This window comes from Hakea prostrata, chromosome 1 (genome assembly GCF_041222555.1).
Source record: "Hakea prostrata isolate BN-2017 chromosome 1, UWA_Hpros_2, whole genome shotgun sequence".
Taxonomy (NCBI): domain Eukaryota; kingdom Viridiplantae; phylum Streptophyta; class Magnoliopsida; order Proteales; family Proteaceae; genus Hakea; species Hakea prostrata.
This window is the reverse complement of record NC_142600.1, coordinates 53,527,819-53,542,591: the sequence shown is the minus strand read 5'-3', so window position 1 is coordinate 53,542,591 and position 14,773 is coordinate 53,527,819. Positions and strand designations below refer to the sequence as shown.

The following is a 14,773-nucleotide window of genomic DNA, read 5'->3' as shown; positions in this document are numbered from 1 at the left end:
TAGAATTCACATAAAGCATGAAGTTAATTGGTGACTCTAGTACTGCATATTAAATATAACTGAAAGATTTTAACACCTGGCCAAGAAGATTAGTCAGCAACATATCACTGTGAAGATTGTAAGGCGACATATAGCTTCCGTCGCCACCAAATATGATGCACATGGGGAACCTTTGCTGTATAGTGGAAGCTATGTCTAACCGCTTCTCATCTCCACCAAGGAAGAAATCAATGTATGCAACCATCAAATCCAGTGTCGCTCCTACCTGATATCAAAAGTAACTCCAATAAGATGCATGATATAGTTCTTATATTCCATCAAACTAAGGATTCACATACGTACATTAGGGACAGGTTGAAGGCCCAACAAACACATATAGTTTTCATATGTAATTTTATGATAGATGAGTTCAGATTAGGTTCTAAATTTTGGTCAAGGATCGAACAAGTTAAAATGAGAAATGGTGTCTATGCTAGAAGCTATCTGATTCTCAAATCTGGATCCATGGCATCTCATTATTTAATCATCACAGCCTCACAGGTATTATGAAAAACCTGTACAAATTCTCTTGTCAAAGCATCCTAATCCAAACCTTCATCCCTTTGTAAAGAGCTCGTGATCTGCAAGAGCGCAGGCATGAATGATCATATTCTGATTTCACATATTCCTGAAGGCGATGAATCTTATTCCTTCGGCGCCATTGTTTCCAAGACCATGCACAAGGATAAGCAAGCACTGAAAGTATGCTGTGCACTGACCCTTCCCACCACTCATATGCAGCAACAGAATTGATCTCATCAATGAATCTGGTGAAGGCATCCTCATACCTGCAGATGGAACTTGTATGCATATTAAAGATAATATTGTTGAATTGATAAATAGAAATAGCAGGATGTTGCAATAATATAATCATCCCAAAAATAGTATGTCACAAGTATATTATAAAACATTAAAGTATTCTTAGGCTATCCACATTGCGTACATGATTATCAAAAGTCGTACGGTAACATCCTGGACCCAACCATCCTAAACTAACTTGAAAGGTTTAATGACAGGATTATTTCAATTTTTGAAAGCCAAAAAAGTTCACTGTGAGGATCAACATATGACTCAATTTGAAAAAGGATTGTAGGTTCCCTGTCCGTCATCTTTTTAACAGCATGTACTCATTTACAGACCTGTGACCCTTGTAGTACTAAGGCAGCCTTGTAAATCCCAGAGAAGATATATTCAGCTTCAGGTAAATTTGAGTTAAATTTGAGTTGATTGCTTACACAATTTTAATAATTGCATCAGGTGGCGAGTAGGGAAGATGCCATGGTTCTCTAAAAGTATTGGGACCCATAAAATACAGTCTGTGCACATGGCTTTGAGTTTCTTCCGCTCTGCTGCTTCCTCTAACCTATATTTGAGTCAAAAACACAACGAACATTATGTACTACTAATCCATCAAGAAGCTATCATATCTCATGAAAACAGAACCTAAAAGCAAAGAGGTCTAATTGCTAGTTGAAATGTAAGGGGGAAAAAAGGTACCTCTGCAAGTGACAGGAGATGTGGAAAGTGATGACGATTGCGATGCTCAATAGAATCGGCAGTATGATATGAATAATCTGATCCGACCAACTTTATTCTCAAAGTGCTTAGCAAAAGAGCTAGCAACACCAAAATTACTGAAAGAATAGGCGCAAAAAACCATGGGCCTCCAAACGTATAGATTAGCTCTTCAAGAGGTGTATAGCAGTTTGGCATCCTATATTTGTCAGATATACATTTATATGGACAACGTGGTGTGGTAACTCCTCCTGCAGTGGATTGTTAGCACACATAGATGAGATAACCGCACAGAGAAGAAGAAGAGGAACATATGAATATAAAGGTCATACGAATACCTCGTACATATATAAACTGAGCACGTTGAGGAAGATATTCAAGTGGGCATGAAGTGCAAAGAAATGCTTCAGACCCATAAACATCTTTGTAAGTGCCAACAGGACACTCCTGAAAAAAAACAAGAAAAAAATTCCAACCAAGAACAAATTAAGTAAGAGAAAGTCCTAACAAGAAAATCAAGAAATCAAAAAAAATAAAAGGAAACATACCTTGCAGAATGTACCATAAAGGCCTTCAGGGCATTTTTTTCCTGTAACTGTGCCCCGTCCTCCTTGGCGACCACGTCTATCCCCAGGTCCACCACTGTTAGGGGTAAAAATGATTAAAAGGAAAGAAGCATGTAGTTCAAAATCTAGCAGTAAACCTCTTTACATTAGAATCTGAGACGTTAATTTTTTCTTGAGAAAAAAGAAGATGCAAGACTGCGTTGCGAGCTTATCTGTTTGCATTTATAAAAAATAGCACAATGAAAATACATCAAATAGAAAGCAATTATCCATAAGAAAAGCCGAAGAATCATGGGAAAGAACCCTTAACAATAATAAACTGAAAGGTTTGAGCTCAAACTCCAACTCTGATCACATATGCAAAAACTCCCAACCCCATTCCCTATGATACTTGAGTGTAAACTTCTAAGGGCAAGGGATCTAAAACCATTACACATTTCACCTAGATTTAATTATTTTCCAAAAGCACTAGTTCCAAATTCATTTTCTTTATTTTTGGACTGTAGCTTGTATATATAGGAAAGAGGGTAACTTATATAGGGAAGAACAGTCCCTAGAAGATTTGAACTCTTGACCTATTCCTTATGAGGTGTTGTTCTTTGCCAACTGAACCAACCCCTTGAGGTTATCAAACTCATTTTTGGTTATGAACTACATGTGATATTGAAGTTAAGATGTTCCCATTATGGTAGTGCAACCGCATGGCTTATTTTGAGAATATAGGTCTGGTTTTAATAGTATGTGGTTGTGCTTTTAATATGCTCACTCATTAAGTTAAATAATGCGGCATAGCAGTTGCAGTTTGATATTCTTCCCAAACAGACTGTTCTCTGATCAAGACTAGTAGCTTTCCTTCTCTCGTCTCTTCCTCTTTATCTCCTTTTCTTCTTGTGCTAACATTAGTTTTCCTGTTTTGTATTGCTCATTTGCTTGCTGTTGCTTCAATTATGAAAGAGAGCAATAACACTAAATATATAGCATACATCAACAGTCATGGGTCGAAGCCATCTCAAGGTTAGAATTTTATCGAGTCCTTGGATAGCTGCCTCAAGCACTTCGATCATAGAATCTGACAATTCAAGAAATATCCCTAAACCTTCTCGCTCTGGATTTCTGACAGAACTACCATCAATATTCAATCCAATGATGTTAATGTGCTAAGGGGGACCCACTCTACAGCTGGCCACCAATGACTTAGTAAGGACCCCCCCCCCCCCCAAAAAAAAAGTTCAGGTTTTCCAGTTTTTAAGAAATTAAGGTAGGGTGAGAAGCCACAAGGAAAGGCATGCAGCAGTGTAATTTTTACAGCTTGTTCTGAGTGAGGGAGATTTTCTATGGTTTTGGAGCATGGAGATGTTCAAGTGCTTTCATAGTTGAATGCCATACTTCTCTGTATTTTAACTACAATGCTTGAATGTCAAACTTGAGTTTTGACAATCAGCATGGGAACTTTTTCTTTGGGAAGCAAGGAAGTAGTGTGGGTGTTGAAAACATGGATTGAGGTTTCCTAATTAGAATAGGATTATGTTTCCTCATAAGTCTAGAGTTTTATTTCTATATTTCCTTTTCCTACTTAGTATAGGACTAAACTAGGTTGTAACTATAAATACCCTATTGGGGTCTTGTGAATAATATACTTTAGAGGAACAATTCCTCACATTACAACATGGTATCAGAGCAAGGTTTTGTTCTCATCTTACGAAGTGTTGTAGAATTTTTTTTTTTTTTGAAGTCGCTATTCACGTGTTTGTTTTCTTTTCGGGTATCTTGAAACTGTATATTGGGTGATTAAGTGCATATCTAGGAAAATTTTGTCTAAGGAGTCTGGTATTTAAGCGGACCAGTTGTGTCCCTCTAGTCTTTCCTAGAAATTTCCTGGTGTACTTTGATTCAACAATATACCAATTGGAGGTAACCTGAGGAGATACTTTTCACGTGAATTAGTGAGAGTAATTTTGAAAATATTTCAGGGACTTTTTCGTAATTCTAAAAAAAGAAGGGATTTTTTTGCAATTTGCAACAATTTTAGGGGACTTTTTCGTAAATTTTGAAAAAGTTCAGGGACTTTTTTAATTTCTCCTTGCAATTATGGCTGATCCAATATCTCCTTTATCTGGTAATTTTCGCCCTCCAGTAAAGTGCGAGTATTGTGGAAAAGAGTGTCATACAAAGGACAAGTGTTGGAAGTTGCATGGACGTCCAACAAATTCCCGTGGAGAAGGTAGAAATGGAATCAAGGGCAGAAATCAAACATCTGCAAATCAAGCCAGTTCTGACACCCTGAGTACTCCAACACCTCTTTCCTCAGATGAGCTCCAACACCATTGCCAATTGATATCCAGACTTGACTTATCTTCTCCAGAGACTTCCAGTACGAGTATAGCCTATGTCATTGATCCCTCTGTTGATCCACAAATCCCCACAGGTATTTTTGGTTGTCACAATGTCAATTTGACTTGTCCCTCCTGGGTAATCAACTCTAGGGCAACCGACCATATGACAGGCTCATCTACTTTGTTTCATACTTATTCATCTGTCCCTATTGCTTAGGATGTTCGAACGGCTGATGGGTCTCTCTCCCCTATCTCTGGGAAAGGATCTATTATCTATTCGCCTACTCTTACCTTATCTAATGGCATGCATGTTCCTAAGTTTTCGGCTAATCTTTTATCTATTAGTAGCCTTACTCGTGATATGAATTGCAAAATAACTTTCTTTCCTTCTCATTGTGTGTTTCAGGACCTGGAAACAGGGCTTACGATTGGCAGTGGTAGACAGAAAGGGGGGCTCTACTTAATGGATGGGTCCCCATCAGCTCTTTCTACGGTCTCTAGTTCCACCTCCCCTGCACTTTTTACCTTATTACAGTGGCATAGTCGTCTTGGCCACATTCCTTTACCTATTTTGTCCAAATTATTTCAGACTTGATTAAAAGGTGCAATTTAAATGATTTTCATTGTGAGGCATGTATTTTGGCCAAACAGACCAGGCATGTTTACCCTATTTTTAATAATCGTAGTAAAATTCCTTTTTCAGTCAATACTCTGATGTGTGGGGTCCTTCTCGGACCGTGTTTGTATCTGGTCATAGATGGTTTGTTACCTTTATCGACTGTTGTACTATGACCACATGGGTTTACTTCACCAAAAAAGTGACGTTTTCTCGTGCTTTCAAAATTTTCATAATATGATAAGGACTCAGTTTGGGGCAACAATCAAAATACTTCGTATGGATAACGAAACTGAGTACTTGGGTGGCGCATTCCCTTCCTACTTAGCAAACCATGGCATCATACACCAAACTAGTTGCGTCGACACTCCACCTCAAAATGGGGTTGCCGAACGCAAGAATAGACATCTACTTGAGGTAGCACGTTCCCTCATGTTTTCTATGCATGTGCCTCCTAAGTTTTGGGGTGAAGCCATTCTTACTGCGGCATATCTAATTAACCGAATGCTTCCCGAGTCTTAGACCAACGCTGTCCCCTTGAGGTTCTTTTAGGTACAACAGTCTTTACAGTCTCTCCTAAGGTTTTTGGATGTGTTGCCTTTGTCCGGAACCACCATGTTCATGGAAAGTTAGATCCTCATGGGTTAAAGTGCATTTTCTTAGGTTATCCTCCTACACAGAAGGGGTATAAGTGTTATCATCCTAGTTCTCGTCGTTTTTTCGTCTCTATGGATGGTGTGTTCCAGGAACAAATTCCCTTTTTTTCCCCTACATCTCTTCAGGGCGAGAGTTTTAGTGAAAAGGTTCTAATGTTGATTCCTCCTTTCGATATTTCTCCTGAGATTCCTACAGATGATCCTCCTTTGGAAGATGGAATAACCGGATAGGAACAGCTGGTGGATGATATACAGGGGGAGACTAGACCTCTGAAGACCTATCAAAAAAAGCAACAAGTGACCCCTTCTGAACCAAGCCAGTCAAAAGCTTTGGTTCCTGGCCCTGAACAATCCATTCCTCCAGGTGAGTCTATCTTTGACCCTTCTTCTAATCCTACTTTAGACTTACCAATTGCATTAAGAAAGCAGCCTCGAACTTGCACCAAACATCCTATTTCCAATTATGTTTCATATCTGTCTCTATTTCCAGAATTTCAAAGTTTCATTTCCTCTTTGTCCTCTACTTCTATTTCTAACACTTGGCAGGAGGCATTATCTCACTCAAACTAGAAAGAAGCTATGGATGAGGAAATGCAAGCTTTGGAAAAAAGTAAAACGTGGGACTTGGTGACTTTTCCGATAGGAAAGCAGACTGTTGGGTGCAAATGGGTGTTTAATATCAAGTACAAGGTAGATGGGACTGTTAAAAGGTACAAGGCAAGATTGGTGGCCAAAGGTTTCACTCAGACTTATGGAGTTGACTACTAGGAGACATTTGCCCATGTTGCCAAGATGAACACAGTTCGTACTATTATTTAATGTCCAATTAATAAAGGGTGGAGTTTACAACAATTAGATGTGAATAATGCATAGAGAGCTCTAAGAAGAGGTATATATGGATATACCACTCGGGTATTCTACTACAGAGGCTTATAGGAAAGTGTGCAAGTTAAAGAGAGCTTTATATGGGCTGAAGCAATCTCCAAGAGCGTGGTTTGGAAGGTTCCATAAAGCAATGATATCTAATGGCTATAAGTAGAGCAATGTAGACCACACTTTGTTTATTAAAAGAGATGGTTGCCACACTACTATACTTTTGCTATATGTGGATGATATTGTGATCACAGTCAGTAGTGAAGATGAGATTTCAGCATTAAAGACTTTTTTGGGAACTGAATTTGAGATCAAAGATATGGGAAAACTAAGATATTTCCTAGGTTTAGAGTTGGCATATTCTACTAGTGGTGTATCCCTATCCCAGAGGAAGTATACATTGGATCTTCTTGAGGAAACTAGAATGCTAGGATGTAAGCCTGCTGAGACTCCTATTGAGCCTAACCTAGACTTGAAGGCAAAGGAAGGAGAACCAGTTGACAAGATAAGGTATCAAAAATTAGTGAGAAAGTTGATCTATCTATCTCACACTAGACCTAACATCACATTTGCAGTTAGTCTTGTTAGTCAGTATATGCATGATCCCTATTCCTCACATTTGGATGCAGTATATCGGATCTTGAGATACTTGAAGACTACTCCAGGAAAAGGAATTTTAATTTCAGTTCATGGACATTTGAAGATTGAGGCATATACAGATGCAGATTGGGCAAGATGTCCAGATGATAGGAGGTCTACCTCTAGGTATTGTGTATATGTGGGAGGTAACCTTGTGACTTGGAGAAGCAAGAAACAGGCTGTAGTTGTGCGGTCCAATGCTGAGGCCGAGTTTAGGGCGATTGCTCAAGGCATTTGTGAGGTACTATAGCTTAAAGGCCTGCTTCAAGAGGTTGGGACAGATTTGGAAGTTCTTATACAGTTATACTCAGATAGTAAGTCAGCAATCAGCATAGCTCATAACCCATGACAGCATGATAGGACTAAGCATGTGGAGATTGACAGACATTTCATCAAAGAGAAGCTTGAGGCTGGGCTAATCCATATCACCTTTGTTACTTCAAACGAGCAACGGGCTGATGTGCTCACAAAGAGCTTGAGCACGAAGATATTCAATTACATTATGAGCATGTTAGGCATGATAAATATCTATGCTCAAACTTGAGGGGGAGTGTTGAAAACATGAACTGAGGTTTCCTAATTAAAATAGGATTATGTTTCCTTATAAGTCTAGAGTTTTATTTCTATATTTCCTTTTTCTACTTAGTATAAGACTTAACTAAGTTGTAACTATAAATACCCTAGTGGGGTCTTGTGAATAATATACTTTGGAGGAGCAATTCCTCACATTACAACAGTGGGGAATAAATAAGACTCTATTTGCCCTCTTTTTGAGTTTCAAGGTAGGGAGTGAAGATCTCATCTAGGCTTGTCTCAAACAGATCAGTTTTATCTCTGAATTGTGACTATTGTAGAGATCCCATTTAAACAAGAAGGTGGAAAAAAGTGGGACTTTTAGAGGTAATGAGAGATAAAAAAAAAATTTGGTGAATTAATAATATATTAAATGACGGAAAAAGGATACAAAAAAGAGGAAATAGGGGGTGGGGGGGGAACTAATCAAGAAGATGATCGAAATGAAGCAGAGAGCCCCCAGGATCTAACAATAAGCCTAGTCCTTGGGGAATCAGCCACTGGGGGGGGGGGGACGAGAGCCTAGAAGAAACATCAAAATAGATGGCCTTCCAAATCAAGTCTAAGGGGCGAGATTTGGAGGTCCATCTCTTGAGGTTACGCTCCCACCACAAGTGGTGGACTAGCTTACCTACTTGGTCACAAATAAAGGAACCCAAAAAGATTCTCAAGATCCAATTCCAATCACTAGCAAAACCATGAGGACGCCTCGACCAAGGCCAAATAGAGGAGATGGCTAAAGACCAAAGTGAGCGGGAGAGAGCAAGAGAAAAAAAAAGATGATCTAAGTTCTCTAAACCTTTCCCATAGAAAATGCAGGTAGGGTAAACCAAGATGTGGCGGCTAAGTTGACAGCTCTTCAAAGGGAAAGGGAGTGGTGAGGGATGTGGCCTTTGAACTAGACTAGAGGGGCCTAGGAGACACAAGGGGATGGGGATCAGATGAGTTTCCTAGCAGAAGAGGTAGTGAAGGATTAGGTGGGAGAAGGAAGCCAAATGGTGAGGTCAGAAGTAGAGGGTGAGGGGGGAGGGAGGGAATCCCAGACATGCAAGAGGTCTGGGTGGGGGGAGTGGGACCAGGAACCATGGGAGATGAAAGAAGAAAGGAGGGCGGCTTTAAGGATGTGGGTATCATAGACTGAGCGGGGACCGAGAAGAGAATGCAACATGCCCATCGAATGCCACGGATCAAGCTAGAAAGAGGTGGAGGATCCTAAAGATACTAGGACAGAGATAGCTGGCAAGGCCCTAGGACGAAAGAGGAGCTTTCTTTAGACCCAGGAGGGGTTAGAAGGGGTAGAAGCAGTCCAGATGGAGTCCGATTTAAGAAGGTAGGAGTAGACCCAAGAAACCCAGATGGAGTCTTGCTTTTAAGGAAATTTTCCAAGTGAGTTTCAGAAGGCAGGCTATGTTGACATCCAAGATGCGGCAGATGCCAAGGCCTCCTTCAGAGGTTGGGCAGTAGGTATCGGACCAACTGATAAGGTAGAGGAAACGGGAGGACTTTTGACCTTTCCAAAGGAAGGCACAAAAGAGGGATTCCATGGAATGGATAGAGGATTTAAGAAGGGAGACACAAGTAGAGATAAGAGGATTGGAGAACCGATCAAATAAGCACCACCCTACCGACAAAGGAGAGGAGTTTTCCTTTCTAGAGTTGGAGCTTTTTCTGGATGTGGTTCAGCATCGGGGAGCAGTGGTGGCAGGTGAGACTACCAGGGATGAGAGGGAGACCAAGATAGGTAATGGGGAAGGATCCAGGTTTGAAGCCAAAAAGCAGGAGGAGGGAGGATCGAATAGGATCAGAGACACTCGAGAGAAAGATGGTCAAGGTTAACTCGAAGGCTAGAGAGGGACTCGAAGGAGGAGAGGGAGGAGTGGATAAAGGAGATAGAGGAGTGATCTGCCTTAGAGAAAATCATAAGATCGTCAACAAAGGTAATGTGGGTAAGCTTGAGGGCTTTGCATTTGGGGATGGGAGAGATAAGGAGTTGATCAGTTTTGGCTTGGAGGATGTGGGAGAGGACTTCTAGAGATAAAGAGAAGAGGTAGGGGGAGAGAGGGCAACCTTGGAGGATTCCCACCTTGGAAGGAAAGAAGCCAGAAGGGGAGCCATGAGAAAACAAGGGTGGAGATGCAGATTTTGATCCAATGGACGAACGCAGTGGGAAAGCCCATGGCGAGGAGAACCTCACTAATGAAGGCCCAGTGGATAAAATCAAAGGCTTTGTGGAGGTCAACCTTTAGGAGAGCTGCAGGGGAATGAGAGGCACAGTTGAAACCTCTAACAATCTCCGCACAGAGGATAATGTTATCCGAGATACTACGACTAGAGATGAAAGCAGATTGGTTAGCATTAATCAACAAGGACATGATCGGCTTGATCCGGTTAGTGAGGATCTTGGAGATGCATTTGTAGAAAAGGTTACACAGGGAGATGGGGCAAAAATCAAAGAGGGAAGAGTCTCCAGATCAGACAAATGAAAGTTTGGTTGATGGAAGAGAGTTAGGAAGGATTAATGAAAAAAACTGCGAAAGGCCCTAACCAAATCCTCCTCGATGAAATTCCAAGTGGCTAGGAAGAAGCCCATACTGAATCCATTAGGGCCAGGGGCACGGCTGGTTTTGTGAGATCGAACAACCGAAATGATTTCCTCAAAAGTGGGGATGGAACAGAGGGATCCATGAAGAGTGGGATTAACAAATTTATTGAGGATAGAAGGGGGGAGAGGGGGGCGAGGCAGGAAGGGAGAGGGAGGAGAGAGAAGATTAGAAAAGATAGAGATGACTTTGGCTTTGATACTAGGTGGGTCGCAAATCCAAGAGTCACTACTAGCAAGCGGATAGGGAAAGGAGTTGAAATTGCGGTGAGCTTTGAAGGATTGGTGAAAGTAGGCCGTATTGTAGTCACCTAGCTCAAGCCACTTGACGCGAGATTTTTGCTGAAAGAAGCTCTTCTCTTGAGAGAGAATGGATGATCTAAAGTGAGGGAGCTCTCCTCCTCAACCAACGAAGGGTTGAGAGTGTCACTTTGGAGAAGGGATTGGATCCTAGAGAGCTCGAAGTGGCAGCTAGAGACTCTTGAGGAAATATTCCCAACAGAAGAGTTCCAGGAACAAAGGGAAATTTTGGTATTTCTCAACTTGCGAGTGAAGGCTACAAGGGGAAGAGAGTGGCAATGGACCGGTTGGGGCCAAGCAGATTGGCAGTAGTGAAGAAGGAGGCTTCAGAGGTCCACATGTCAAAGAATTTAAAGGGCTTGGGGCCAAAAGAAGGAGAATCAAGAATATGGAGGTGGCAAGGGGAATGGTTCGAAAGAGTCAAGGGGAGGGCAAAGAAAGCATGGGAAGAGGAGAAGCGGGTAAGCCAAGACTCATTGGCTATGAAGCGATCCAACTTAGAGGCAATACGAGCATCGTTGTCCTACGATTTTGCCAAGTGAAGAGATGGCCAAACCAATGAAGATCGGAGAGGCCTGCATCGTCAATATAAGAGTTGAAAGCTTCAATAGCCATTGGGTTCGGGGCTCGGCCTGCAACTCTCTCATGCAAGAAACGACGGAGTTGAAATCACCACCAATGCCCCAGGGGAGCCCAATAGTAGAGGAGGAGATGGATCAAAGAGCGTCCCAAAGAGGGGCACAATCCGGAGCACGGTTAAAACCATAGATGATGGTAAGGAAAAAAGGGGGCCTGCGGGAGGAGAAAGGCTATGGTGCATGAATTGGGGGAAGAAGATAATAAAGTGGTGAAGAATTTGGACGGTTCCCATAGGATTCAAATACGGCCATTAGGGGAGAGGCTGGAGTTGAAGAAAAAGGACCAAGAGGGGGCTATCGATCGGGGAATCCGATGGGACCATATTAACATCACTAAAGGGGGGAGGGGGAGACTCATGCATGGAGGAGTTCCAAGGGGAGGGGGTTTCAAAGATGTTGGGGTCTATAGAGGATCCAGAGCCAGGCGAAAGGGGATCGGTGGTAGTGGGCAGGTTAGGAGAAGCTCCATCATTCAAGGTTGAGATACTAAAATGGGAGTGGTTTGGAGTGGTGTGGTAATTGGGCTCGGGCGGGTAAGTATTGGTAATAAATATGAAAATCGGATAAACAAACCTACCTTCAGTATTTTGGGCATATCTCTCTCGTATGAGCTTGGATTGCAGTGATTCAAGATGCTATGGAACGATATTGAAAATATCTACAACTTTCTAGTTTTGAATTTTTCCAAAATCCAAACGAATAAAGGTCAAATCGATGGGTAAAGAGAGGGGATTCATTGAGTGCGGGAGACATAAAAGAGAAGCCAGCCACAGAGAAGGGAGGAAGACGGCGAGCGCGGCTCTCATCTCTCTCTCTCTCCCTATGTTTCATCTTTATTTTTCTTATGAACTTTGTGATAATGAGTAGCTAGTTCCTTTTCTTTGGGATGTAGATGAACCATGCTTATTTCATTAATTTGATTGTTCTATATCTTCTAGTTGATTGTGTTTGAGTTTGGCCAAAGATGTTCTATAGCTCAACAAACTAAGCGTGCCAAGCTTCCGTGAAGGACAATAGTCTTGCAAAGATAGGGCATATCTAGGAAGACCATCCCTAATTTGCTTTGAAGTGTAGAGTTATATCGGCTAGGGAAAAGCATTGGGGATTCGAAATCCCAAAGATCTTCACATATTTATAGTTAACGTTTTTGCATTAATTAGTAGATTTAGTTTAAATTTAGTTTTGTTGAATTCAATCTTAGTGACTTAGCCTTTTTAGTTCCCCATAGTTCGACCCCGTACTTTCTGCTTGCTAGATTAGTATAGGATTTTATTTTGATTGGTTAGCGACACGATCACTGATCATATCAGAGGATCAAAGCAAGAATCTCAAACCCTTTCTGAAGTCTGAGTTTTGTTCTGCAGAACTCAATCTTGAGTTGGTGTTTATCTACGACCTGTTCTCTATAGGAACTCAGGGTCTCTTGAGTCTCTTCTAATCTTAAAGAAAGCCACTTGATTGCGCCTATTTGTTTCCCTTGTACCAACTCAGGATACTCGAGCTTAAGCCTTATTAACCTGAGCCATTTAGTAGTTGCTGCAATTTTGAAGACTTTATATGCTGTTAGTCTGTTACAAGTATATACCGTAAATCCTAAGGTGTCTCCCCTTCCTTTCTCCAAAGACAGACTTTCTGCCCTGCATATGCTGGGTTTTACTTTTTGTATATTGTTTCTTTTCTTCTTCAGTAATGAATTTCTCCTTCACTCCCAAGACCCCTCCTTCCGCCCTCCCCTTCAGAAAAGAAAAAAGAGAAAAATAAAGAAAAAAAACTTTCAATTGAATTGGTGAACAGCATCAAGTAACTTTTTCAGGTCAAATAATAAAATTGGTCATACCTACTGTCAATTGTGCCATTAATGGTTGCAACAGGTACATATTCATCTCCAGTGGCAATCTGAGACCAATCAAAATGAATTCTTCCACCACCACCACCACCACCACCAACAGGGCCACCTTTTCCCCCAGCAACAGATACAGTTGAATTTTCACTAATTGTGAGTGTTTGAATAAACAGAAGAATCGAACCCCCAGAACCACCACCAAGTCCACCAGCCAAAGTTCCATTATGATTTTTTGTTTCTTTACTATAGCTCTGGCCTTCAGCCCTAAGAGATCCATAAACATCAAGCTTCAACAGCGGCCACTGAATAGAACCCATCACTGGTTTTTAAAGAAGAAGGGGAAAAAAGAAAAGAAAGAGAGAAAGGAAAAAAGCATCAGTAGACATACAAACTCAATAATGCATCAAACAATGAAGTCCAGAAAATTGAACAGTCCAAAACACAAATTAGTTGTTTGGTGAGAGTGATAAAAATGTAAGCAACAACTATATGGTACTACACTGGAGTTTTCAAGTAGAAGATACAAACAGGTCATCTACCCATGAAAAGCCATGCGACCCTAAAGGCTTACCAATCATTCCTCCTCCAGCAACATGTCCATATGATTTATTTGGACCTTCAGTTCCACTTCCCAGTTCACAAGGAAGATCAGCACTGCCATATTCTTTACCACCTTCACATTGCCCCCTGTCATAAAATCCTAAGCCCCCTCTTCCCCCATGTCCAGCACCACCTCCAGCTCCATTCGAATAAATCCCTTTGCCAGGACCCTCTTTGCAACCTGAAGAGAGGTTCAACAAGTAAAATCATAAATTCACGAATAATATAAAAAACAATACAACTGTAATGATTGTAACACTCCTTTGTTCCCATATGGGAATAATGCCAAGCAAGAATAGAAACAAAGCAAGAGAGAAACTAACATAAATGAGAAAGAGCTCACTGGAGTGAAAATGGGATATTTCATTTGAACAAACGGGAGATTGGAATGCTCTGGATCACCTAGTTCTGATGCGCTTATTATGCCAGTTGTATTGATAGTGACAGTTCTTGCCCGGTGTATTTGAAGAATACTTCCCTTGACAAGGCCATTAATCGTAAGGTCTTCAACACGACAAATCTGCCAAAAGATTATCAAAAGAACAATAAGGTTGTATGTTCAACGCATTGAGCTCAAACTACATAGTAAACATGTATCTGAGTTAGATGCCCGAGGCCCAAAGTACGAGGTTGAACAAAGAGAATTACAAGTTCTCAATTTAAGCATCTTTTTGTCAATAAATCCAACAAGTAATGCCAAAATTTCAGATTCAAATTTACAACTGTACAGCAGCAAAAAACATTCCCAAGTTACGGTTGAGATCAAGGTTTCTTCGATAAAATAATATACTCTAGAATTGACTAAGGTTCTCTTTGCTACAGTTTAAGCTTATAATTATTTGACTCAGAAACATAAATGGATGTATTTGGTACGATTTATGATCCTTATATCTCATTAAAATAAATCAATTAAACAAAAATTCAAAAATAGATCAAAAGCTGTTTATAATTTATCACCATAAACAGTTAATTTTTGTTTATGC

General features: G+C 40.8%; 1 protein-coding gene across 4 annotated transcripts in view; it reads right to left on the bottom strand.

The window, feature by feature from the left end:
- Positions 1–14,773, bottom strand: part of LOC149029137 (MraZ) — a 122,835-nt gene that overhangs the window by 25,644 nt on the left and 82,418 nt on the right. For all 4 annotated transcript variants that reach the window (XM_089140534.1, XM_089140543.1, XM_089140551.1 and 1 more), the window contains 9 exons: positions 14,193–14,310; positions 13,762–13,971; positions 13,185–13,509; positions 2,103–2,196; positions 1,893–2,001; positions 1,537–1,805; positions 1,275–1,402; positions 593–827; positions 77–265 (listed from right to left, as the gene is read on the bottom strand). In XM_089140534.1, the coding sequence (XP_088996660.1) occupies positions 77–265; positions 593–827; positions 1,275–1,402; positions 1,537–1,805; positions 1,893–2,001; positions 2,103–2,196; positions 13,185–13,509; positions 13,762–13,971; positions 14,193–14,310 (1,677 nt within the window). The remainder of the gene's footprint in view (positions 1–76; positions 266–592; positions 828–1,274; positions 1,403–1,536; positions 1,806–1,892; positions 2,002–2,102; positions 2,197–13,184; positions 13,510–13,761; positions 13,972–14,192; positions 14,311–14,773) is intronic.